This window comes from Dendronephthya gigantea, unplaced genomic scaffold (assembly GCF_004324835.1).
Source record: "Dendronephthya gigantea isolate DGI-Jeju-01 unplaced genomic scaffold, DenGig_1.0 000278F, whole genome shotgun sequence".
In the NCBI taxonomy this organism is placed as follows: Eukaryota; Metazoa; Cnidaria; class Anthozoa; order Malacalcyonacea; family Nephtheidae; genus Dendronephthya; species Dendronephthya gigantea.
This window is the reverse complement of record NW_021163288.1, coordinates 39,929-67,052: the sequence shown is the minus strand read 5'-3', so window position 1 is coordinate 67,052 and position 27,124 is coordinate 39,929. Positions and strand designations below refer to the sequence as shown.

Genomic DNA, 27,124 nt, shown 5'->3' with positions numbered 1-27,124 from the left:
TCGCTCTGGCAACATCAACGCAGCATAAAACCACGACATATAGAACTCGTATTGAGTATACGTAACACGATGGTTAGGATTCGAGCAGGGCGGCAAGATAGGGTTCGTAAAATGTGGAGACTCTAGGAAATCAAGGTTCGGGGGTAACGCCGGGGTACGGAGTGCATCAAGGGCAGCAGGGTAGAAGTTTTCTTCATCAGGTGTCAAGAGGGTAGGATGGCGGTAAGCGAAAGCTTTTTTAAAGCGAAGCAAATCGGCCACAGGAATAAGTTCGGTGAGATCTTCAAGAGCTTTTAGGTCATCACTAGTGACATCATCAAGGGCTTCGAGCTTTAACCGGGTTTGTTCATAAGCAATATAATCAACGGGAGGATCTTCATCCATATCTGTCGAAGATTCCAAGGGTAAAGGCAATTTTTCAGGAGCATCTTTGGGAACCGTGTCAGGGGAGTCTATAGGTAATTCAACCGGGAGAGATTTTTGTTGTTTTTTCAGCTGAGTCGTGGATTCGGGATGCAAACGTTTCCCAGTATCGACGTGACGGAGGGTTTCCTCTGAAACCGTGGATTCCGCTGGAGCGTCAATCGGAGGGATAACAAATGAGGGGTCATCAACGGGTACTGGTTCATGAACAATTACTTTGCTTGGGCCTGAAATCGGACCGACGGGAGAGGGAGTCTTCTTACGCGGGCAGTGTTTTGAAACATGCCCAGTCTGCTCGCAGCGAAAGCACTGTTGAGTCTGGCCACGATAAAAAACGTTTACCGGATGGTGGTCTAGGGTAATTCTGGAAGGAATTGGTTTCTTAAGATCCATTTTTACTGTATAGACCGAGATTCCAATACCATTCACCAGCTCACGGCGAATTTTCAACACGTTACCGTAATCGGACAAACGAGACTTGATCGTGTTCTCAGTTGTCCCGTACATTACACGAGTCAGCTTCACCCATTGTACACTTGGGGCTGGCGAGAGTTTTAGCGGATGACCCCGAAAGGTCAAACCTGCTGCACGAAGCTCAGTGGCAGCCTGAGCCGAACGACAATGTATGAGGACGGACATAGCACCAGTCTGCATGACATTCTCTATAAATGCCGGAGCATTTTCGCACTGCTGACAGAAATCATCGACTAATTCCTGCAGCGTGATCGATTTGCCAGGTAACAGCGACAGATCCGCTAGATAACCGACAAGAGCACGTTCCGCATGTGGTATTGAGGCCATCTCAATAACCAATATGCACCACCACGGCCGAGCCAACCACCAAAGGAGACCAGCACGGACCAGAGGACACCAGCAGACCACCAGAAGAATGGACCACCAGCTGACAACCAAGACCAAGACAAAAAAGAACTTGATCTTGAACAAATTTCTTTTACCAAATATTCTTTTCGAGATTAACCGGAACTAACAATCACTTCTACACTGATCTAGCCAAAAGGCCGAGAAGCGATAACCCGTCTTCGCCTCGCCACCAAGACTTTATTGCGCGTCGGCGAGCCCGCTCGACCCGGTGGCCGCTGCTGGTGTGCGATCGAGCGAGCTGAATCAGTCGCCGGCACGAAGAAGAAGCGAAGCAATGTCGCTGCAGCTCTCGTTATTTCGTGAACGGGTACGATGCGAGGCCGGCGGGCCGCCTACGCTTGCCGAGACGTCCTCGCGGTCACGCTTTGCTGCTGCCGCCGAGCCATTACCGTCGAGAGTTGGGGTTAGGGTTAGGGGAGCTGTTTTTTGCGGTTTTTTTCGGTCATTTGCTTTCACAACAGTTCCGAAAGGTAGTTGGTTATTTATTCATCTACGTCGATGTGTTGCCTCGCAAGAGTTGTGGTGCTGTGGTATGTGCTGATATCCGAGACGTTGTTATATATAGTGTGACGAACCTCTCGACGCTGCGGTAGCGGTGGTAGTATATGTATATACAGTAATGGCACGCCATCCGTCGATCGGTAGCGAGAGTTGATCAATGGGTGTCGAATTTCAAACGATTTTCCGAGATTCCGATTTCCGAGTTATAAAATCAAGTCAAGTTGTTATTATCTTTCACACGCACGCACGCGGCGGCGGCGGCGGCACATTAATAATTGTCGCTGCTTCGCCGTTTTAGACTTGTTGTTTTTCGATTTTTCACTTTTGAATTACGAAGAAGGGAGAAGGGGACGAGCGCGAACGCAGGTCCCCACTACCAGAAATTATACGCTCGAGTTACCCACATTAGGGGTAATCGCAGGAGTCAACCCAGTCGAAGTGCAATGAAAGGGCCTCATCCTGAGAGGACCTCCTAGTTGATCAAGGTGCCTCTCGCGTCAGGTAAGTATGCTTTTGTGGCAGCGCCGTTGACTTATAATTGTGGCGACGAAGCGTTTCGATCGGGTCGTTAACGCCGCCCGCGTCGTTGCAGTAGTGAATAATATTCATACAGGTACGTACGTTCGCCGTTTCGGTTATCAATGCGGCTGTTCGTAACTGGTTTCCCGATCGATCGAGGAGTCCGGCGACTGCGGCGGTTCGTCTGAAATGATGGAAAGCGGCGTGAGTTGATATGTGAGGTTTAACTGTAGCGAAACAGAATTTTAGAAAGAACAATGCCAATTAAGTTATTGCATTGAATAATAATAATATAGAACCGGTTGAATGACTGAATATGAGATAGATAGCTACTAGATCGGATGCTATAGATGATAAAATTACTTATACCGAGCGAGTTTTCAGTGTTTCGATTCAAATGATTTGATTCTTCCCCCGTTGAGGGGAAGAGGGCCGTACTCGGATGTAGTGCAATACCGAGACAACCCGTGGCCAGGGCGAAGCAAGCTTCAATCCCAGGGCCGAAGGCCAAAAATCAGTTTAATATATGAGTTAGGCATTGCCTAACATATCAGATATTAAGCTGATAAGAACAGATACTACACTTGATCTTATTTTGATTTATTGACGTTTAAAACTATATACATGAAAGTGCAATATGCATGTTTTAAGAACTGGAATAATAAGATCTACCGGGATATATTTACATAGTATTCACAAAAGAACTATTAGCTAGACTTGACCAGCAAGCCGATTGTCCACTAGTCTTTGAGAAACCGTTATAATGATCTGGCAATAAAAACATGTTCAACATGTATAGCTAAGTTCAACGGAACCGGCTACTAATTCATATAATAGGCATTTTGAATCATCATCCAAAGCATCAATGTCAGCGATATACTCCGGATGCCTATAAGCAAAGAATCGCAAATAGCCAATCAGAGTTTCAGGATCCAAATCTTTTAAGCATGACAAGTCTTTTTCAGAGGGTGGTTGCAGTTTGTCAGGCATAAGTAGCGCAGCATAAAACCAAGACATATATTGTTCATACAGTACATAGGTAACAGGATGATCGGGATTTGAAGTGGACGGTAAGGGAGGCTTCGTAAAATAAGGAGCTTCAAGAAAATCCAGGTTCTGAGGTAATGCAGCGGTACAAATTGCTTCAAGAGCAGCAGGAATGAAATCTTGTTCTTCAGGTGTCAACAGAGTGGGGTGTCTAAAAGCAAAAGCTTTTTTAAAACGAGGCAGGTCAGCCAAAGGGATGAGTTCAGTCAGATCTTCAATAGCTTTAAGATCAGCCTCAGTGATTTCATCAAAGGCTTCGAGCTTTATACGGGACTGTTCGTATGAAACATAATCCACTGGAACATCTTCAACCATATCAGTCGCCGACTCTTCGGGCAGAGGCACGGTATCAGGGGCATTCTGTTCAGCAGGGTGGGATTTCGCTTGCTTTTCAGACTGCTCTTTGGGTTCCTGAACAGGAACCTCTTCATCTAAAACAGGGGCATCTTTGTGTTCCGCAGGAGGTAGGGATTTCTGATGTTTTTTCAACTGCGTTGTAGGTTCCGGATGCAAACGTTTACCAGTGTCAACCTGGCGAAGGGTTTCAGCAGATGTCGTCGATTCTGCGGCAGATGCATTGGCCGGAGGGATATCCGTTGGGAGGACATCAACAGGGAGAACGATCTTGTTTGGGCCGGAAATTGGGCCAAGGGGAGGAGGAACTCTCTTTCGTGGGCAATATTTCGAAACATGCCCCGTTTGCTCGCAGCGAAAACACTGTTGGGATTGGCCGCGGTAAAAGACGTTGACCGGATGATGATCAAGCGTAATTCGGGATGGAATAGGCTTCTTTAAATCCATCTTGATGGAATAGACGGAAATACCGATGCCTTTTACGAGTTCACGACGGATTTTCAATACTGTGCCATAATCTGAAAGACGGGATTTGATCGTATTCTCCGTGGTCCCGTACATAACACGGGTCAACTTTACCCATTGCGTACATGGGGCAGGTGATAGCTTCAGCGGATGACCCCGAAAGGACAAACCTTCAGCACGAAGCTCTGTTGCAGCTTGAGCCGAACGACAGTGAATCAACACAGACATTGCACCAGTTTGCATAATATTTTCGATGAATGCCTGGGCATTCTCGCATTGCAGGCAGAAATCGTCAACTAGTTCCTGCAGTGTAATCGACTTGCCAGGTATCAGCGACAATTCAGCTAAAAGCCCGACAAGAGCACGGTCCGCATGCGGTATTGACATCCTCCCAATAACACGCACGCGCCAAAATGAACCACGGCCGAGCCAACCACCAAAAGGAGACCAGCACGGACCAAAGAGACCCAAAGACACTGGCAGACCACCAAAAGGAACAGACCACCAGCTGACACCAAGACCAAATCAAACACCAACCGAATCTTGATCTTGAACTAACTTCTTCGAGAAAAAAATATTCTTTTCGAGATTACCGGAATCACTTCTCCTACACTTGATCTTATTTTGAGTTGAACGACGATGGGCTTATCGACTCCGACGGTGCAATGGAGCCTGGACCCGTGCAATCGCCGCACCCAAGGGGGCCACTACTTAGTGACGCAGATCGTCAGAGGGTATGATCCTCTCCCCTGTGCCATGATGCAACACGTGAATGGTACGATGAATGACAGTGATGATGGTGAATTACACGATCAACGCGAGCGACCCAACCTAAAGACACCGGTGCAGCTCGTCCTCAAACGAACTACACTCTAAAAATTCACCTAAAAGGTGGTCACCTGTGCAGCCCAATCAAACCAAAGTCCGATCGAACCACAGGCCAAAATTCATAGTAGAAATCTCAGCTGACAAAAGTCAGAAGAGATGCGCAATTACAACATATTACAACACATCTCCGAAGATGACGGCAGTACTTTCCCATAAGGCGACCGCCGCATCCACGAAGAACAAAAAAGGACAAAGGACACAATACATCTGGAGGACAACGGCAGTACTTTCCCATAAGGCGACCGCCGCGCTTGCAGAGAACGACAAAAAAGGATAAAAGGACGGAGTAATTATTTTAAAAAGTCGCTGAATTCAATGGAATCTGCAGGCGTAATGATGCCGAAGACATTACCAGCAAGCCATTGATCGGAAAAAAGCTGTTGTAAACAGTGCCGCCTTTGGATCTTTAAATTAAAACGGAGTGTGGATTTGATCTTATCTCGTGAGTTCACAAAGTCTGGTTTTATTCGATCAAATCGAAACGAGTTCCTAGCTACCCATATTTGGTGGCGAATAATTCCCAAAAGACAAGAAAAGACTAGTGGGATATGGGTGGAGGTAGTATAGCCAAGGAGGATTTCACTTGGAGATGGTAGTGGACAGAGTGGATTATATTTCCTGATGATAGAGTGATACCATCTTAATAACTGGAGAGCAAACGGGCAGGCAGTAAAGAGATGAATCAACGACTCTTCTTTACCACAATGACATCGGGAATTGACATTCATGCCAAAACGGATTAAGCGGTCAGCAGTTGGTAAAATACCGTGAGCTATAAGCCAGGAAGTAGTTCTGACATTCCTGACAAAGCGCCAAAGAAGAAGGTTACGCCATACTGTGGGCCAGTCACAGGACAGACTCCAGCCCCGATATTTCTCGACACAACGATGTTGCGTACGTTCTCTTGTCGCCAAGGTGTCGTAAACGTATTTGGCGGATAATGATGATAGCTGGCATGAATTGTTTTTTCGCCCTTCGATGATAAACTCCCCATCTACGTATTTCCTTGGCAAAACAAACCAAGATTCTAATACGGAGCGGTAAAAAGCAGGTAAAGCGTCCATGGCATATTTAGGAGGAAACTGGAGAGATAAAATTTGAACGATAGTACGTCCCGGAAAGGCGCGCCGTAAATTCATTGAAAAGAAGATAGCCCACGGAAGATTCGGATGTTGGAAATATCGCTTAACCCATAACACGTGTAAGGAGGATATTTTTCGTTTGAAGTCGATGACTCCAAGACCTCCAAGAGTAGATCGCTGTGTAACCGATGTTCGGGCAAGCCATTCCCGTTTTTTCTGCCAGACAAAGGTAAAAACTTTCGAGTTTATCTCTTTTACCGTATTGGTTGGAACACAACAAAAGGACACCAAATACCAAAATATGCTTAGACCCAACATGTTTGAAATAAGAGCCCGACCATGGTAGGACAACTTCCTAGTTTGCCAGGTTGAAAAGATTGAGGAGAGACTCTCAATCTTGGATGCCCAATTTTGGGACTCTGAGTTGCCAAGGGAAGAACCCAACACAGTGATCGATGTGCTAGACCAATTCAAAGGAATGGGTAAATCATTCCTATTTCTCCATGATCCAAACAGTAGACCGTGCGATTTTTTTGCGTTAAGCTTCGCACCGGAGGCCAGCTCGTAACGGTGGAAGAGAGAAAACAGGGCTTCTAAGGCACCAAAGGAACTAACGACAACAGAAGTATCGTCAGCATATTGGCACAACTTAACTTTTTTACTGTTTGGCAAGGAATAGCCATCAATCGAAGGAGTTTGCCTGATTGCACAAGCGATCGTTTCGGCCACAATCACATAAAGAAGTGGGGACAAAGGACAACCTTGACGCACTCCACGTGATATTTGAAAAAGAGCGGATAGTTCGCCGTTAATTAAAATGCTAGAGAAGATATTCGTGTAAAGCAATGCAACCCAACTGCAAAAAGAAGGGCCGAAGTTCATACGTTCCAGAACACGGGCGAGGTAGGACCACTCAACCCGGTCGAATGCTTTCTCTTGGTCAAGCGAGATGACCGCACCTCCGGCAGTCCTACCATTTGCATGGGCAACAATATCATGTAGTAAACGAACGTTCTCAATGCAATTTCGACCAGGAACCCCACAAGATTGGTCAAGATGGATGACCGAATCGAGGACTCCAAGGAGGCGATTTGCAAGAGCCTTTGCGGCAATCTTGTAATCCACACAAAGCAAGGTAATGGGTCTCCAATTCTTCATGTCTTCACGATCTCCACGTTTATGCAAGAGGGTGATAACACCAGAACGTTGACTGATGGAGAGGCATTTTTGTTCGAAACAAAAATTAATAACATCAACATAGTCGTCACCGAGGATTGGCCAAAAACGTTTATAAAATTCGGCCGGAAAACCATCAAGGCCAGGAGATTTGCCAGAAGACATTCCATCAAGGGCTCTCTTGCATTCTGCATTCGAGAGTGCACCTTCACATTGTGCTTTCTCATCTGAGGATAGACGCATAGTGATGGCATTGAGAAAGAAATCTTGATGATTGCGATCAAGAGGTTGAGCCGAAAAAAGGAGTACATAAAATTGGATCCACGCTAGAGCAATTGATTTCGCGGTGGAAACAACTACGCCAGCTAGATTACGGACAGAGGATATGACACGGTGTCTGGCTCGTTTTTTTTCCAAACGGAAAAAATATGCCGATGAAGCTTCACCTTCCTCTGCCCATTGGACATTGGCTCGGATTCGGGCACCTCTGGCTCTCTTGAGATGAGCTTCCTCTAAAGCGGATTTCGTTTCGTCTATAAGTGGTTGTACATCTTCACCGGCCGCAGCACGGCGACGGAGGTGAAACAAAGAGTTCTCCAGAGAGGAGATAACTTGTTTGTCATTTTTTGCTTTAGAACGGCAAAAATCACGAATAAGGCGACGGAGTCGAGATTTCCCGGCATCCCACCAGGCACTCATTGAAAGAAAAGTAGTCTTATACTGACGCCAGGAAGTCCAAAAATCAGTAACAAGCTCGACTAGAGCCGGATCGTTCAAGTGGGATGAGTTAAATTTCCAAAGGCCAGGACCACGGTTAACGTTGGAAGGAATATTTAGTTCCAAGTATACGTAAGAGTGGTCAGAACGAAAGAAAGGTAAGATAGTGACTTGCAACACCATTGGTATAAAAAAGGAAGAAAGCCAAAACATGTCTAACCTTGACGCCTGTTGTCCATTAGGACGACGCCAAGTATATTCGTTGGTATTAGGATGGTGGAGTCGCCATATATCCTGCAAATCAAAGGAAGCCATCAAGTCTGTGAGAGTTGATGACCAGTTATATGCCCAGATGGAGTGAGGGTTGCAACCAAGACGATCTTTGGAAGCATCAACCACCGTATTAAAATCCCCACAAAGAACTATGGGGGTATCTCTATCTAATATGGCGTATAGCGACTCAAAGAAGTCACTTCCTGGCATTTTCTTATTGGGACCATATATGTTGCAGAGTTGGACTGAAAAATTCTCTTTCTCAAATTCTGCACAGACAAGACGACCAGATTGATCTTTAAAGGAATGGACCAAAGAGAAATTTGGCTTATACAAAATCGCAACCCCCGAACTGCGATTAGCACCAGGGGAAGAGATAGCTTTGTATCCCGCTTTATTGAGACCACTTGAGGTGGCATCAGAAAGCCACTGCGAGAACTCAATTTCAGAAACTGCATGAGTTTCTTGTAGGCAAATAAAATTAGACTGGCAACAGTTAAGCCAAGAAAAAAGGGTATCTCGATTGTTAGACGTTCTTAAACCCTGACAATTCAGAGTTATAAAGGATACTTTGTTAGAAGCCATCTATGATGTTTTTTTGGATGAACCAAAGACTGGCGCTGGAGCCGTCTTTCTTGAACGTAAAAATGATGCGAGAACATCGGTACTTTCTTGAGAACTTTTTGCTTTGGGTTTGATTTTCCTGGGGAGGTTGGGAGTAAAAGGAGTAAGCTGAGATTCAGCTTGTTCAGGCAAGGTTTGAGAGGCTGAAGAAGGCTCTCGTTCATCGCCAGCCTCGGAAGAGGAACCAAGGGAGGAAGTATGTTTTTTGTTTTGTGTTCTACGATGTGTGCGGATGCTTAAAGAGACATGTGTACTTTCAGTATTGTCTTTGTTATCATTACCGTTCTTATTGTTATCATTATTATCCTTATTATTTTGTTCTGTACTATCGCCATCCACATCACCATCGCCATCCGTATCACCATCTTCATTACCATCACTATCATCGTCATCATCGTCCTTATCTTCACCATCAACATTCTCATGATCATCATCATCATCATGATCATCATCATCATCATCATCATCATCATCATCATCATCATCATCATCATCATCATCATCATCATCCCATCATTATCCTTAACTTCATCAACTGTAATATCATCATCCTTAACATCATCATCCTTAACATCATCATCCTCAACATCATCATTATCGAGTCTATCATCACTTACATCAACCTTACTATTATCGTTGTTGTTAGTGATATTAGTGTCATTGGTTTGAGTATTTTGAACCTCCATGTTATCGATTTCTGCCGTGGCAGCCTCATCCTCTAGAGATGAGAAAAGATTTGGAGATTCTAAAGATTTTCCTCGTTTGCCACCATGCGTGGCAGAGCCGGCGGAAGCCTCATCGTCAGAACGATTCCGCTTCTTTCTATGGACGACTTGCTTAAAGGGGACTTCATCAGACTCTATGGAGTTTTTCGCATCATCGTCAGCTTCGTGTTGGATATTTTTTTGCACGGCAGCAGAAAAACTCTTTGGCGGTACCTCTTTGGTAACCTTCGCTGAGTTATTAGCAAGAGTAGGCGGAGGTGGGATAATGACTGTTGGGGGAGAGTTATTAACAGCCAAGGGGGGATTAATGTCTGCGGGAGGAGGGTCATTAGACAAATCATTTATGGCCTCATCTGTCACGTCTTGAATGACATTATGTCTCTCTGGACAATTCTTCACAGTGTGGCCAGGTTTATGGCATTGGAAACAGGTCTGGGTTTGTCCAACATAAAAAATATTACACCAGTGTCCAGCAATTTGGACACGAGATGGTATTGGTGTGCGAATTTCCATTAGTACATTCCTGGTCCCAACATAAACATTGTATAAACTTTCCATCTTTGTGTGAAGAATCGTACCGTAGGGACGTAGGGCATCCCGAACAGCCTCATCCGGGATACCATAACTCAATCTGGTAACATTCACCCATTTTGATGTCTTACAATGTTTGAATGTTACAGGCTTTCCTCGAAAGGTCAAGCCAGAATGACAAAACTCCTCAGATGCGACTTCCGAGCGACAAGTCACTCGAACATGACGTGGTGAGAAGAGCACAAACGCTTCTAAAAGACGCGAAAAATTGTCTTTTAATTGTTCGTGAAAATCCGTCATTATACCTTTGACGGTAACTCTGGCTTCGCCTGCATCACCAGGTAAACCAACCTCAACCGTTCGATTCGCAAAAGGAATCTTCATGGTTTAAGAATAAGGAGAAAAACACACAGAAAGGTGTCCAGCAAAGACTAACCTTTGCCCACCAAATATATAAATAAATAAATATATAAAGGGGACCAGCAGAGACTAAACCTCTGCCCCCCGAGAAAATATAAAAATAAGTAAATAAATAAATATATAAAGGGGACCAGCAGAGACTAAACCTCTGCCCCCCGAGAAGATATAGAAAAGGGGTCCAGCAGAGACCAATGCTCTGCACCCCGAGAAAATATATAAAGGGGACCAGCAGAGACTAAACCTCTGCCCCCTGAGAAAATATAGAAAAGGGTTCTGCAGAGACCAATGCTCTGCACCCCAAAAAAGAAGGAAGACAAATAAGGAGACCAGCAAAGGGAGTCCTTTGCCCTCCAAATAATCAGAAAAGAATAGTAATAAAAAAATTTTAGCCTACAGGAAGTCCAGCAAGGCTAGCCCTTGCCCTTCCTGATAAATCTCAAAATGCTGAGAAACACTTTAGGGCACCAGCCCGAACACCAGAAAACAACACGAGCCACGAGACACCAGCCACGAGCCACGAGACACCAGCCACGAGCCACGAGACTTGAGCCACGAGACACGAGCCACCAACGAGACACCAGGGCTCCCAAGAGCCGAACGGCCCCAAGGCCACGACACCACCAAATCAACCACGAGAGAGACCAGCAGCGGAGGCAGGAGACCAGCCAGAGACCAGAGACACCAGAGCCAAGACCTCCTCTTCTTTGCTTCCTCTTCTGTGCTTCCTCTTCTTTGCTTCCTCTTCTTTGCGTCTTCTTCAGAGCGAGATTTCGGAAATATTCTCTTAGCCAAAAGGCCGAGAAGCGATAACCCGTCTTCGCCTCGCCACCAAGACTTTATTGCGCGTCGGCGAGCCCGCTCGACCCGGTGGCCGCTGCTGGTGTGCGATCGAGCGAGCTGAATCAGTCGCCGGCACGAAGAAGAAGCGAAGCAATGTCGCTGCAGCTCTCGTTATTTCGTGAACGGGTACGATGCGAGGCCGGCGGGCCGCCTACGCTTGCCGAGACGTCCTCGCGGTCACGCTTTGCTGCTGCCGCCGAGCCATTACCGTCGAGAGTTGGGGTTAGGGTTAGGGGAGCTGTTTTTTGCGGTTTTTTTCGGTCATTTGCTTTCACAACAGTTCCGAAAGGTAGTTGGTTATTTATTCATCTACGTCGATGTGTTGCCTCGCAAGAGTTGTGGTGCTGTGGTATGTGCTGATATCCGAGACGTTGTTATATATAGTGTGACGAACCTCTCGACGCTGCGGTAGCGGTGGTAGTATATGTATATACAGTAATGGCACGCCATCCGTCGATCGGTAGCGAGAGTTGATCAATGGGTGTCGAATTTCAAACGATTTTCCGAGATTCCGATTTTCCGAGTTATAAAATCAAGTCAAGTTGTTATTATCTTTCACACGCACGCACGCACGCGGCGGCGGCGGCACATTAATAATTGTCGCTGCTTCGCCGTTTTAGACTTGTTGTTTTTCGATTTTTCACTTTTGAATACGAAGAAGGGAGAAGGGGACGAGCGCGAACGCAGGTCCCCACTACCAGAAATTATACGCTCGAGTTACCCACATTAGGGGTAATCGCAGGAGTCAACCCAGTCGAAGTGCAATGAAAGGGCCTCATCCTGAGAGGACCTCCTAGTTGATCAAGGTGCCTCTCGCGTCAGGTAAGTATGCTTTTGCGGCAGCGCCGTTGACTTATAATTGTGGCGACGAAGCGTTTCGATCGCGGTCGTTAACGTTACAGTAGTGAATAATATTCATACAAGTACGTACGTTCGCCGTTTCGGTTATCAATGCGGTGGCTGTTCGTAACTGGTTTCCCGATCGATCGAGGAGTCCGGCTTCGGCGGCGGCGGTTCGTCTGAAATGGAAAGCGGCCATGAGTTGATATGTGAGGTTTAACTGTAGCGAAACAGAATTTTAGAAAGAACAATGCGAATTAAGTTATTGCATTGAATAATAATAATATAGAACCGGTTGCATGACTGAATATGAGATAGATAGTTACTAGATCGGATACTATAGATGATAAAATCACTTATACCGAGCGAGTTTTTTGTTTCGATTCAAATTGTGGTTATTATTCTTCCCCCGTTGAGGGGAAGAGGGCCGTACTCGGATGTAGTGCAATACCGAGACAACCCGTGGCCAGGGCGAAGCAAGCTTCAATTCCCAGGGCCGAAGGCCAAAAATCAGTTTAATATATGAGTTAGGCATTGCCTAACATATCAGATATTAAGCTGATAAGAACAGATACTACACTTGATCTTAGCCAAAGGCCGAGAAGCGATAACCCGTCTTCGCCTCGCCACCAAGACTTTATTGCGCGTCGGCGAGCCCGCTCGACCCGGTGGCCGCTGCTGGTGTGCGATCGAGCGAGCTGAATCAGTCGCCGGCACGAAGAAGAAGCGAAGCAATGTCGCTGCAGCTCTCGTTATTTCGTGAACGGGTACGATGCGAGGCCGGCGGGCCGCCTACGCTTGCCGAGACGTCCTCGCGGTCACGCTTTGCTGCTGCCGCCGAGCCATTACCGTCGAGAGTTGGGGTTAGGGTTAGGGGAGCTGTTTTTTGCGGTTTTTTTCGGTCATTTGCTTTCACAACAGTTCCGAAAGGTAGTTGGTTATTTATTCATCTACGTCGATGTGTTGCCTCGCAAGAGTTGTGGTGCTGTGGTATGTGCTGATATCCGAGACGTTGTTATATATAGTGTGACGAACCTCTCGACGCTGCGGTAGCGGTGGTAGTATATGTATGTAGTACCGGCACGCCATCCGTCGATCGGTAGCGAGAGCTAATCAATAGGTGTCGAATTTCAAACGATTTTCCGAGATTCGGTTACACTTAATAACTTGTGACAACCCGGCGGCGGCACCGTTGTTAAAAAATCAAGTTGTTATTAGCTTTCACACGACGCACGCTTCTGAGTTTTAGATTTGTTTTTCGATTTTTTTGTTTGAATCATGAATAAGATGTGGTTGACGAAGGGGGAGAAGGGGACGAGTGCGAACGCAGGTCCCCACTACCAGAAATTATACGCTCGAGTTACCCACATTAGGGGTAATCGCAGGAGTCAACCCAGTCGAAGTGCAATGAAAGGGCCTCATCCTGAGAGGACCTCCTAGTTGATCAAGGTGCCTCTCGCGTCAGGTAAGTATGCTTTTGTGGCAGCGCCGTTGACTTATAATTGTGGCGACGAAGCGTTTCGATCGCGGTCGTTCGCGTTAGTAGTGAATAATATTCATACAGTACGTACGTTCGCCGTTTCGGTTATCAATGCGGCTGTTCGTAACTGGTTTCCCGATCGATCGAGGAGTCCGGCGACTGCGGCGGTTCGTCTGAAATGATGGAAAGCGGCGTGAGTTGATATGTGAGGTTTAACTGTAGCGAAACAGAATTTTAGAAAGAACAATGCCAATTAAGTTATTGCATTGAATAATAATAATATAGAACCGGTTGAATGACTGAATATGAGATAGATAGCTACTAGATCGGATGCTATAGATGATAAAATTACTTATACCGAGCGAGTTTTTGTTTCGATTCAAATGTTTTATTCTTCCCCCGTTGAGGGGAAGAGGGCCGTACTCGGATGTAGTGCAATACCGAGACAACCCGTGGCCAGGGCGAAGCAAGCTTCAATCCCAGGGCCGAAGGCCAAAAATCAGTTTAATATATGAGTTAGGCATTGCCTAACATATCAGATATTAAGCTGATAAGAACAGAGTTCTTATCTTGGGCCGAAACATTCATATCTACGAAAATTTGTTGTTTTGAAATTTGAAAATTAATCGAAAATAAGAGATACAGGCTCATAGTGCGTCCTATATTCCAAGTGCCAAATGGTTTGCCTTAATGGCATCTCAGTGTTCATGTGACCTAATTTAGTGCAGTCAAACGGATAAGATTGAGGGGACTCAGTTAACCATGAGATATGCAAAAGAAAAATTAGATAAAAAAGTGCCTGGGGATGGCAAAATAAAAGTATAAATGAAACTTGTCCGATAATCGGAAAAACCATAAGCGTGAGGTGAGTAAAGGGGGTCAATCAAAGGTATAAAAGTGAAAATAACAGATATTTAAGGAAGGACATCATCGCAGCCGAGGTGCTGGCGATAGATGTCGGTTGACCCTTGGATGACGTCGGAGCAGCATAATTTGCGAAAGAGGTTTTTGTAGCGTGGGGTCATCTTGAGGGCAGACAGGACACGTTCATTGCCAGGATGCCATGCACCGAGTGCGCCAACTGCGAAACCAAAGACATCGCAGGTTTTGCCTTGAGATTCGAAGAAGGTTTTAAGATGGTCATATTTGAGTTCTTTGCGTGAAACAGCTTCTTCGAGGGCTTCTTGACCGTTTTCGAAAGGGCAGCAGACATCGATTATGGTGACGTGGTTGTTGGAATCAATGACGATGTCAGGGCGAACTGAAGAGCCACTGTCTTGGACGGTTTTATCAGTGGAGATGGAGCCCGATCGGACAGCGTTGGTGAGGCGGTCAACGATTCTATTGTGCCGGGTGGTTATGGCGACCATGTTGGTTGGGCAGTGGCAGAGAACGTGAGGCAGGGTTTCGTCAGCATCACAGTGGCGGCAGGTTTTCGAACAGTCAGACCATCGACTTTTGATGCTGTTGGTAGGGAGGCAGTTAAGGCGCGCACGGTGGATAAATCTCCAATCTTTAAAGCGGATGTTTAATCCGGTGTATAGCCAGTTGGAGCCATTGGCAAATTTATCAGTGGTGAGGGTGCGAGAGACTTTGCCTTGGTCGCGGAGATCCTGGAGGTTATGGGCGGCATGATCACGATCTAGGTTGTGTAGGAACCGACAAACATCTTTTGCTTGGATATGGTCAGGATAATCTGGCGCAGTGATGGTTGGGGGACCCACATCGGGCACGTGGATTGTGATGGGGATGGATTTCGTAGCCTGACGTGTTCGGGTCCAAAGGGAACCAGTTCGGGATCGAATTGTTTCAAGGCGACGATCGGGGGTGTTTGATAGGAAACAGGAGATTAGTGCTGGGGTAGGATCTGACTGAGATGCAAACCTAACAGTTTGGCGGAGTTCTCTCTTGGCAACAGCAGCTACCGTGGGATCATCAGAGGCGAGCATTCGAGTTGCTTGAACAATCGTTTGGATGTGGTTCTCACGAATAGGGTCGACAAGGGCAAGGCCACCCGCTTGCTTCGAGGCAAAGATGTAATGGGGTGATGCACGGTTTGGCAGGGAGCATATGGCTTTGACAGTTTTCGTGAGTTGGGATCGGTAGGCTTGAAGAGCTTTGGTGGGGGGATCGGTGGAACGTAGGACATAGGTGAGGCAGGGTTGAATAAAAGTTCTTATGGCATCCAGCTTCTGCCAAGGGGATAGCAAAGAGAGTTCGATTTTCTCCAGTTTGGATGTGAGTTTATCGACGAGGGTATGGAGGTCGGCGATGTTGGGGATAAGTCCAATGGGAACACCCAGGTAACGGTAGTGGTCTTCACGTTGCAAGGCAGGGATTTGTGTTCCATGAACTCGGAAGGTATTGCTCTGAACGCGAGGGGTAGTTTTGGCGAGCGAGAGGCTGGCACATTTGTCTGGTCGGAACTCCAGAGAGAGGCTATCAGCAGCTGATGTGACAGTATCTAGGAGGATTTGTAGGGTTTCCTTGTTTCGGGCGAGGATTACAATGTCATCCGCATAGGCTAGGATTGAGATAGGGCAGCCATTGTGTTTGAGAGGGCCGCGAGGAAGGGAGGAAGCTTTGGCAACACATTTCCGGAGGATTAGCTCGACGGCGAGGTTAAAGAGTATTGCGCTGAGGGGACAGCCTTGCTTTACGCCAGAGTGGATGTGGATTGGAGCTGTTTTGCCAAGAGGGGTGACGACTTCGGTTGTGGCGCCGGTGTACGCATTTTGTATCATTGATACAAGGTCAGAGGGGAAGCCCATGTGTGTGAGAGTGGTGAGTAAAGCTGAGTGGGGGATACTGCCGAAGGCATTGCGGATATCCAACCAGGCGAGACAGAGGGGTCGAGGTTGTCTGCGAGCATCGTTCACAATGGACTCAAGAAGAAAGGCATGTTCATAGCATCCTTCGCTTGGGCGGGCACTCTTCTGTTGTGGCGATAGGAGGTTGTTGGAAATGGCGAATGAGGTCATGCGTTTGGCAAGGATGGCCATTAATAATTTGTACAGGCATGACATGAGGGCAATTGGTCGGAAATTGCTGGGGTCTGAGGTGCTCTCCTTTTTGTGTATGAGTATGGTGGTGGCAGTTTTCCATGCCTGAGGGACGTCCTTGGCGAGGAAGCAATGTCGAAACATTTTGGCCAAGATTTCACATTTTGGGTCTAGGAGGCGTAGATGGCGATATTCAAGGCGGTCTTTGCCAGGTGCAGAGTTTGCCATCGATCGAAGTTTGGTGGCGAGTTCCTCAGGTGATGGTGGTGTGAAGAGGGATTCATCCGTGTCTGCAGTGGGTACGAAGGCAGCGAGTTCTTCTCGGAGTTTGGCAATGTTGCAATTTCGGGGGCCAAAAGTTTGGGTGAAAAAGGCTGTGGCTTCATCAAGGGTGCCATCAAAGCCTGGACTTTCATCTCCGAACACTTGTCGGGCAGCTCGTTTTTTAGAGATGCGGTAGAGGTGTTGCAGGCGTTTTGCCGCCGTGGGATCGCCTGGCAACGGACGCCGGCGGTCGATGGGAGGTCTGGCACTTGGTCGGTCAGGTCGTCTCTGGGTCGGACGTCGTCGCTGTTGGGAAGAGATGTTCCGAGCAAGGTCAACAGCTTCCGAGGTGAATTGCCGCGTAAGTTGTTCGAAATCATCGAAGGCTAGTTCCTGATCGAATTCTAGGGAGAATCGGTTTCGGAAATCGTGGAGGGATGTGGTAGTATTGGTGGATGGGAAGGAGGCGGTTGTGGGATCTTCGATGAGTGGACTGGGGTCAGGTGGAGGGTTGACTGGTGGAGGGATTACTGGTGGTTGGGTTGTTGGAAGAGAGCTGGGTCGGGGTGGGGGAGTTTGAGGTTCATCAGTGATCGGGAGGTCTTCAATGGTGGGTTGGGTGGGTTCAAAGTAATCCATTCCTCGTGGACGGTGGTTGAGGGGGGAAGGTTGGCGTGTGCTAGGGTAGTGAGGTGATTGCGATGTGCTGATGTTTGCCATCTGCGGTGGGGTAGCAGGGGAAGGGGTTGATGGATTGGCTTGTGGAAGAGGGGTGGGTTCAGGGATATCTTCACAAGCATCGAGAAACCGTTGGAGCAAGGCAGCATTGGTTTCAGGGGAAGGGGAAAGGAAAATAGGGGAAGGGAATGACGGGGAGAACGGTTGTTGCGTGTTCGGTAGCTCTTGGGTGGATTGGGATTCTGAGGGCTCGGAGGGTTGGGGATAATGGGGAGGGAGGATGGTGGTGATGCGGGGGAGGAAACCGACGAGGAACCAGACGATGAGGAGCTCGACGGCGAGTTGCCAGCTGGTGCAGAAGGTAAGGCAGCAGAAGGTGTCAGTGGAAGCTTGTTGGTTCGGTGAGCTTCAAAATGTTTGGGGACTTCACTTTCGTCCATCACTTCCATGCATACAGAGCACGTGTAGGCAATCGTAAGTTTATATGTAGGCAGATGCCGGGTGAAGTGGGTTATGAGACTTCGCGGTGACTTGGTTCTTTTCGCTTTGAAGGGACACAATGGACATCTGAGAGACTGCTGTCGGAGATGTAGCAGAAACGGGACTGTGATTTCAGCGGTTTCAGTCAGTTCGTGCTTATATCTCATCAGGTGGATATGTCGGGTCCGTTGGTTCGCGTAGGTTTTTTCGCAAGTGCCGCAACTAAGTCGATCCAATAGGGGTCGATTGCCGGGAAGAGTTGGCAAAGTATCATGTGGGGTTGCCATCATGATAGGACTTTACTTTCTTACGTAACCGAACAAAGAATTGTAGCCGAGGGGGGTATATAAAAAGTAAGCCAGGGATTCAAAAACGTCTGGTGAAACCAATGGGCATGAAATGTTGTGTTTTAGTGGCAGAAAATCGAAAAGCCAAAACCAAGCTAGGAGCGACCCCTATTCACAACAAATAGTGTCCCTCTAGAATTTCCTCAAACTCTGCAAGCGCAGAGGAGACCTAGCTTGGCAACTATTTTGCCCGATATTCGTGAACACCGTAGTCGAGGCACGGATGTACTAGTCCGGGTCACAAATATCGCGAATATAGCTTTGTGGGTCGAGGTCACACGTATAGTTGACTGCCACTCGGAGATATTCGAAAAGGCACGGCAAAATAGTTGGTTCCGAACTCTCAAACGCGGCGTGAGCCGGGGAGAAACATACTGCTAAAGAGCCGAAAATCAAAACAAACAAACCAAATTTTGAATAAATTAAGACCTTGAACTCGGAGCGAACCTACCGCAGTAGAAGTAGGTTGACTATATTTAACTCAAACCTTCGGATAAGGGAAACCGAGAACAAGAAATTGTATAGAAAGTATCGCTTGAATAGCCTCGCGGGAAAAAACCTTGCGGATCAAGGGAAAAACACGGCACTAAACGAACCTCACAAACTATACAATTTAGCCGGAAAATGCTCAAACAATTTAGATAAACACAACACAAGGCGGGAAAGCGTTCCTAAAGAAACGACCAAGTGTTATGAGGAGACCAAAAGGCGAACTGAGTGTCTCTAAAAGACCTCTCAGTATACTTGCACAATAATGTTAAGTATCTCTAAAAGACCACTTAACTGTGGCTGCGCCGATGGCTGAGTAGCGTTTTTTAGGCGTTCAAATAAATTGAACCGGACAGTAAACAAACTGTGCCCTAAATTTGCCAGCGATCACTAAAGAACAAATGCGGCTACACTTGATCTTAGCCAAAAGGCCGAGAAGCGATAACCCGTCTTCGCCTCGCCACCAAGACTTTATTGCGCGTCGGCGAGCCCGCTCGACCCGGTGGCCGCTGCTGGTGTGCGATCGAGCGAGCTGAATCAGTCGCCGGCACGAAGAAGAAGCGAAGCAATGTCGCTGCAGCTCTCGTTATTTCGTGAACGGGTACGATGCGAGGCCGGCGGGCCGCCTACGCTTGCCGAGACGTCCTCGCGGTCACGCTTTGCTGCTGCCGCCGAGCCATTCATTACTGTCGAGAGTTAGGGTTAGGGTTAGGGGAGCTGTTTTTTGCGGTTTTTTTCGGTCATTTGCTTTCACAACAGTTCCGAAAGGTAGTTGGTTATAATCTACGTCGATGTGTTGCCTCGCAAGAGTTGTGGTGCTGTGGTATGTGCTGATATCCGAGACGTTGTTATATATAGTGTGACGAACCTCTCGACGCTGCGGTAGCGGTGGTAGTATATGTGTATGTATGTAGTACCGGCACGCCATCCGTCGATCGGTAGCGAGAGCTGATCAATAGGTGTCGAATTTCGAACGATTTTCCGAGATTCGGTTACACTTAATAACTTGTGACAACCCGGCGGCGGCACCGTTGTTAAAAATCAAGTTGTTATTAGCTTTCACACGACGCACGCTTCTGAGTTTTAGATTGTTTTTCGATTTTTTGTTTGAATCATGAATAAGATGTGGTTGACGAAGGGGGAGAAGGGGACGAGCGCGAACGCAGGTCCCCACTACCAGAAATTATACGCTCGAGTTACCCACATTAGGGGTAATCGCAGGAGTCAACCCAGTCGAAGTGCAATGAAAGGGCCTCATCCTGAGAGGACCTCCTAGTTGATCAAGGTGCCTCTCGCGTCAGGTAAGTTTTATTTTGAACTTGGTAAATCCTTTCCTACTGAGGAAAGTGCAATGGATTTAACCAAAATCGAGGAGGGTGCGACCGGCACGCAAACGAGCTAGGGGGACGATCCCTACCACCTCTTTAAATACACCCGCTATTATTTATTGACGCGGTGGGTATATTTAAACCTATTAATAAATAATAAAAATAGAAATAAATTTAATTAATTAATTAAAAGAGAAGACCAGCTTCTCGCCTTCAAAGTGTCCTAAGGTTTTCTTTGCTAGCCATTCTTTCTCGAAAGTTTGAGAATCCGTAACAGAACGGCAACGGCGAGCAAGGACACCAAGAAGAAATTTGATTCTCTCAATCACAGCCTGTAAGATCTCTGCCTCCGTCCGCAAAACATCCCGGAATCGATAGTCGCACCTAGAAACCCATAAGTGATGTTTGACCACCTGAAGCATCCACTTGATGACGATAGGGACGTCGGGACGACGCTGCTTGCAGAGGCCAAACAACAACTCTTCAACGGTGAAGGGTTCCGCATTCTTGTCAACCTGCACGAGATGGTAATGCACCCATCCCAACAGAATTTGAGCGTACGAGCACTCGAAGAAGAGATGCTCCGGAGTTTCATCAGCTGCACGGCAATGGCATTGGAGATCTATATTAGCCATCCCAAAAGAAGTAACGAGACGGGAGGCGGTGTAGAGAACTCCATGCGCGATCTTCCAGTTCACATCAACTATGGGTCGGTCCAGGGATGTTGAATGGATCTGATTCCATGTTTCGGACCAGTACAGCCGACCATATGTTGGTAAGAACTTGCCAATGCAGTGAGGCTCATGCTTAATTCTGTTTCGACCGATGACGTAGGCCGAACGGGAGGTGACATCGAAAAGAGTGCGTGGTTGTGGAGTGGATACCTGAAGAGATGGAACGCCTGATATAGTTCCACCGTCAAAAGTGAACCAGGCGCGTGCGATTTGTTGTAGTACGGAGGAGGAGAGACAGTAACTGACGAGTATGGTTACTCGTAGCAAAGAATTGTGCTGGATAGAGAGAAGTACAAGAATAATATAAAACTAAAAAAGGCCTTCCAATTGCCAGCGGTGAGCATGAAGTAGCGGCGGACCCATTGAACGGAGAACGCCATCGCTTTCAGTTCAAAGTCTATAACTCCAAACCCACCCTGACTCTTGGGAAGACAAACGGTTTTCCTGGCCACAAGCTCTTTGCGGCCAGACCAAAAGAAACCCCAGACTGCCTTCTTCAAGCGACGACAAGCCCAATCTGGGATTACAAAGTTGTGACAAAGATGCCAAATTTGGCTGAGAGCAAGGGTATTTATAACAGTTGCCTTGCCCTGCAAGGTCAACTGACGACCTTTCCATGAGGCCAGGCGAGACTCAACCTTTGCGACCGGAGCTTCCCAGGTGGCAACAGAATAGTCTCCAGCGCTAAAGGTGGCTCCAAGAAGTGGGAGTTCTTTGACCCACTGGATACCCCATGGAGAGTCTTGGCGACCTTTCCAAGCTCCCAACCAAAGACCCTTCGACTTTGTTCGATTAAGCTTTGCACCAGAGGCGAGCTCGTACTGTCCATAGACTTTGAAAGCAGCCTCGAAAGAGCCGTCCGTCGTGATGGCAATCGACGTGTCATCGGCATAGCCGGAACACTTGAAGAAAGTGTCACGGCCCGGCAAGGCTACTCCTGGAATATCTGGACAAGCACGGATGGCAACGGCTAAAACCTCAATGCAAAGCACGTAGAGAAGGGGTGATAATGGACATCCTTGTCGAACTCCCCTGGAGGGAGAGAAAAAGGAAGAAGTCCAACCATTTATGACAACGGCAGACTCAATGTTTGTATAAAAAAGGTTGATCCATCGCCGGAAGGAATCGCCAAAACCGAAACGCTCCAGAACCCGCTGGAGGAAAGCCCAGTTAACGCGATCAAAGGCCTTCTCTTGATCTAATGAGAGAATGGCCAAGGGCATGTCGGATCGGTCGGCGTACTCGATGAGATCTCTCACCAGCGAGAGATTTTCCGAGATCGTGCGGCCAGGAATGCCACACGTTTGATCCGAGCCGACGATGGATCCCATAACACGCAACAGCCTACCACTCAAAGCTCTCGTGGCGATCTTATAGTCCACATTGAGGAGGCTGATGGGACGATAGTTTTTGGTTTCCAGATGGTCACCTTTTTTATATAACACTATGATGAGGCCACGTTTCTGAGAGGCAGATAGGCAGCCCTCATCATAGGCAATGTTCAAAACACGGACAAGATCAGCTCCGAGGTCATCCCAAAAGTGGAGGAAAAACTCCATGGGGAAGCCATCCGAACCCGGCGTCTTGCCACGTGCCATTCCAGAGAGAGCCCGAAAGCACTCCTGGCTGGATAATTTTCCCTCGCAAGATTCCATGTCCGCCTTGCTGAGGGAGCGTTTAAGGTTACCCAACATTTGCTCCTGGGCGGTGGTGTCACACACCTCGGTGGTAAAGAGCCGCTCGTAGTACCGCTGCCACGTACCCAAAATGTCAAAAGGGTCGTGATGGATAATGCCAGAGTCGGGGTCACGTATCTTGGTGATAGATTGTTTAGCCCTATGCTTCTTCTCCAAACTGAGAAAGAAGCTGGACGACGTCTCCCCCTCCTCGGCCCAGCGGACACGAGAGCGAACTTGAGAGGCCTTTGCCTCCCTAAGGTGAATGCACGCAGGCTTCTTGCAGCGAGCAAAGTTGGGCAAAAGCGGAAGAATCACCCGCATCAAAGAGAGACTGTAGATCTTTAATTTGTCTCTCTAAATTCTTCTTCTCCTTCGACTGACCCGCAGCCTTGGAGCGAGCAAAAGAACGAGTGATCTCCCGAAGATAAAACTTTCCCTGATCCCACCAATCACGGGACGAACTATATATAGAGAGATCTTCCTGGCCTTGCCAGAAAGACCAAAAGGATCGCACTAGCTTGTCATACTCTGGATCCTCTAACAGGGAAGTATTAAATTTCCAAACCCCTGGACCACGAACAAAAAAGTCACTGATGTTAAAATTGACTAGTAGATAACGGTGGTCAGAAAAGAAAGAGGGGTGATATTCGCAGCTAACAATAGACTGCTCGAAAATAGTGGGAGCCCACACCATGTCGATACGAGAGGAAAACTCTCCCGAGGCATGGTCCCAAGAAAAGGTGATGTCCGAGGGATGAAGAGTCCGCCAAACAGGGTATGTTTGTGTGGCAGACAGCAGAGATTGTAAGGCTGTAACACTCTCCTGCCTCAGCGAGTTCTTGGATGTTCCAGTGTAGGACCTACGTCGCCTGCGATCTAAATTAGGATCAAGCACGGCGTTAAAATCGCCACCAATGTACGTTGGTGACGAGAGGTCCATCAGGTCGGCAACCGAAGCAAAGAAAGTGTTACGCGCCGGGTTTCTGTTTGGCGCATATAGTGAGACAAAACGGATCTTATTTTCGTCTAGCATAATCTCTGCCTGAACAAAACGACCCTGGTCATCCCTACAGACTTCACAAATAGTAAACTTTTTGTTTACTAAAACAGCAACCCCACAACGTTTTGTTGAAAAACAAGATGAGGCTACTGAAAAATTTGTATTGCGGAACCAGCTCTTAATGACAGCATGAGATGCGGCATGAGTTTCCTGCAAACATACCACATCAACTCTCATGCATTTCAACCAGTCAATAAAAGCGGTCCGCTTCAAATGGTCATTAAGACCATTAATGTTCAGGCTCAGCAGCCTGTACATTAGATATTAAAGATAAAACACCAGACTCCTGCATAGAGCAGGAAGTGCTGGGAAATCAGAGGGAGGAGAAACGAACTCCGCCTCAGAAAAATAATGGTCGCTGGCCTCCTGATGGAAAAGGAGGTTCAGCGACAACTCCTCTGCAGAAGAGAGGGAACGAATTGAGCCTTGATGGAAGGTAGGCGTCGATAAAGGCCCATCGGAAGGAGCACTCCGAGGACCGGAAACTATAAAAGGTGACTCGACCTGCGAGTCTAGGCCACGCAAAGATGGCACGGAAGAAGATGCTGCTGATGATGTCCCAGCAACAAGAGTAGAAGAACAAGCTAAAGCTTCCTCCATTGATTTTGGAGTACCCTCCTCATCCATGAAACGGTAATCAATGGGGACAATAGCTGTTTCAGCATTAGTCACTCGAGGTGCAGCTGGAGGAGATGAAAATTCTCCCTCTGACTCCTGTGAAGATGACTCCGAGAGAACTGGCCGAGGTGTTGAAACGACCGGTGTTTTTTCCGGAGATGGCAAAACTTCCGACTCCGCAGATTTAACAGTCGGAGAATCAACCAATACGGTGTCAACTCGTCAGCTGAGGGTTAACATGGTCTATCTGAGAAATTTGTCAAAATTGAGGTTTATGTCTCAAACAGCTTTAAAGTTAACTAGGTCTATGTCCATTGCTAATTTATGTGGATATTGTGAATATTTTAATGTCAGTGGCAAAGCTACAAAGGTCCATCTGCATAATTTAGCATAATTTCAAAGTCACAAAGGTCTATCACATTTCCAAGATGGCTGCCAGAAAGCATGGGCGATTAAAAACTTTAAAGGAGAATGAAATCAGCGATTTATTGGAAAGGTAAGCCGTATTTTTCACTTTTATTGAGAAGACATTGATTACGAGAGGTCATATACGCTAAAATTGGACTGAAAATTGATATATTACATGGCCGAAAAAATGAAAATTAGTATCTACACTAACTTTAGCATTTTCATATTTTTGTATTTCAAATTGGACTTTATTTCTCACATCAGTTAAGAAGAAAATAGGAATTTGAACTTAGATATGTTACCTGAAAGATACTAAGGAATTGGTCCCAGTATAATGATGAGTTTTATATGAACTTTAGGTCGGATATTGTTGCAGATTATGCAGAGGATACCAGTTTAAATGTAGTTCTAATGTTACTGTGGAAGATAGGTCTGCAATCTTCAATGAGTTTTGGAAAATGAGTGACAACGAGAAATTGCACTTTTATGGAAAAACAACCGAGCAAGAATCAACAAAAAGTTCGAAAGCTGGAACACCAAGCCAAAAGAAAAACAGTCTAAGTTATAGCCTTCCTGTTAATGCCCATAATGTTCGAGTCTGTAAAGTATTTTACTTAACGACGTTGGATATTAACCACAAACGCATACAATATTATCATGCAAACAAACAGAAAATGTGTGGGACACCTACAAATTTGCAATGGGGAAAGAGTGCAAACAATGTAGTTTCACCAGAAATCAAGGACAGAATCCGCAAACATATAAATTCTTTGCCTCGTGTGGAATCCCACTACAATAGGGAGAACACAAAAAAAGAATATTTGCCTGAAGGTCTTAATGTCACAATTCTTTATGAAGAGTATGTGAAACAGTGCTCCAGTAATGGAGTCGCACCTGGTAAAATCCATCTGTACCGACAAATATTCAATGACGAATTTAACATTGCCTTCCATGTACCCAAAAAAGATAGATGTGATACATGTGAGGCAATGAAAATTCAGAATAATCCAGCTGAGGAAGACCAACAAAATTTTGAAGCTCACCTAAGAGGGAAGGAGGAAACTAAGACTGAACGAGACATTGATCGAAAGGATAATAACAAATTTACAGTGTGTTTTGATTTGCAAAATGTGTTTGCCTTGCCAACAGCTGAAGTATCGAACTTTTTCTACAAGAGAAAGCTTAATGTATACTTCATGACCGCCCACTGTTCAGCAGATAAGAGAGGATATGGAGCACTGTGGCACGAAGGGCAAAGTGGTCGAGCTGGAAACGACATAGCCAGTTCAGTTCTAAAGATCCTAGAAGCTGTTGTTGAAGAAAATTCAGAGGATCCAAGAGTAAAGAACATCATTTTATGGAGTGATTCTTGCGTTCCTCAAAATCGAAACAGTTTTTTTTCTACTGCTATGAAAGTGTTCCTCAAAAATCATCCTAACATTGTGTCGATAGAGCACAAGTATTGTGAGCCTGGCCATTCTTCTGTTCAAGAAGTAGACAATCTTCACAGCCAGATCGAGGCTGTGTGTCGCCATAGTGAAATATACAGCCCTGTTGGATTGATGCGGATGCTAAAGAAAGTCCACAGAAGCAAGCCAATGAAAATTATCCAGATGAAGGCACAAGATTTCAAGGATTTTGGTTCCATTGCTCGGCAAGGAAAGTATGACAGGGTGCCATTCACCAAAGTCAAGAGTCTCCTCTACAAGCAAATGGAACCCAAGATCCTTGGCTACAAGACCAAGTTTTCAGAAGAATTGGTTACAACGAATGTGCTCGAGCACAAGTCGACAAGAAGCAAAGTCAAAAACAATGTTTTCTATCAAGTAACCGACCCCACCATTGCTGGAGCTGTTGATGGTCTTAGCCAGGCTAAGAAAGCGGACATAAGATCAATGCTGAAATTTATGCCGGCCTCTGACAGAGAGTTTATGTCACTTCTTGTGTAACTAAAACTTCTTTAGGATACAAGAAAGCCGTGACAGTAATGTTATTTAAACTTTGTGCCAGCGTATATTATAAGTGAGGATATTGCAAGCACAACTACAGTACATTATGAACCTTTTAACTTGTGATTTTTATAAATATATTAACTTATGTATAAATTATAGCTAAAAAGAAAGTAATTAACCTTTTTATATTATTAATATACTTACAATCCTCATAGTTTTAAATGTACTAAGATTTGTACCGAAATTACCCAGAAAAATCAATAGAAAAGTAGATTATCAAAATTTAAACTGATGTTTA

The 27,124-nt window shown here is 46.3% G+C and overlaps 1 protein-coding gene, 6 non-coding genes and 1 pseudogene across 7 annotated transcripts; 1 reads left to right on the top strand and 7 right to left on the bottom strand.

Annotated features, from left to right (window-relative positions):
- Window positions 1–2,151: 2,151 nt before the first annotated feature.
- LOC114541262 lies at window positions 2,152–2,315 on the bottom strand. The gene has a single exon (XR_003689214.1). It is a non-coding gene; the product is annotated as a U1 spliceosomal RNA (small nuclear RNA).
- Window positions 2,316–2,747: 432 nt separating this feature from the next.
- Window positions 2,748–2,945, bottom strand: LOC114541288. Its single transcript, XR_003689238.1, has one exon. It is a non-coding gene; the product is annotated as a U2 spliceosomal RNA (small nuclear RNA).
- A 9,188-nt stretch (window positions 2,946–12,133) lies between these two features.
- Window positions 12,134–12,297, bottom strand: LOC114541261. The gene has a single exon (XR_003689213.1). It is a non-coding gene; the product is annotated as a U1 spliceosomal RNA (small nuclear RNA).
- A 427-nt stretch (window positions 12,298–12,724) lies between these two features.
- On the bottom strand, window positions 12,725–12,916 carry LOC114541279. Its single transcript, XR_003689230.1, has one exon. It is a non-coding gene; the product is annotated as a U2 spliceosomal RNA (small nuclear RNA).
- Window positions 12,917–13,616: 700 nt separating this feature from the next.
- On the bottom strand, window positions 13,617–13,780 carry LOC114541276. The gene has a single exon (XR_003689227.1). It is a non-coding gene; the product is annotated as a U1 spliceosomal RNA (small nuclear RNA).
- Window positions 13,781–14,194: 414 nt separating this feature from the next.
- On the bottom strand, window positions 14,195–14,375 carry LOC114541298 (annotated as a pseudogene).
- A 5,817-nt stretch (window positions 14,376–20,192) lies between these two features.
- On the bottom strand, window positions 20,193–20,356 carry LOC114541268. The gene has a single exon (XR_003689220.1). It is a non-coding gene; the product is annotated as a U1 spliceosomal RNA (small nuclear RNA).
- A 4,356-nt stretch (window positions 20,357–24,712) lies between these two features.
- LOC114541256 lies at window positions 24,713–26,920 on the top strand. The gene is made up of 2 exons (XM_028561231.1): window positions 24,713–24,962; window positions 25,234–26,920. The coding sequence occupies exon 2, from the start codon at window positions 25,333–25,335 to the stop codon at window positions 26,821–26,823; it is 1,491 nt and encodes a 496-aa protein (XP_028417032.1). The 5' UTR covers window positions 24,713–24,962; window positions 25,234–25,332; the 3' UTR covers window positions 26,824–26,920.
- Window positions 26,921–27,124: the final 204 nt, after the last annotated feature.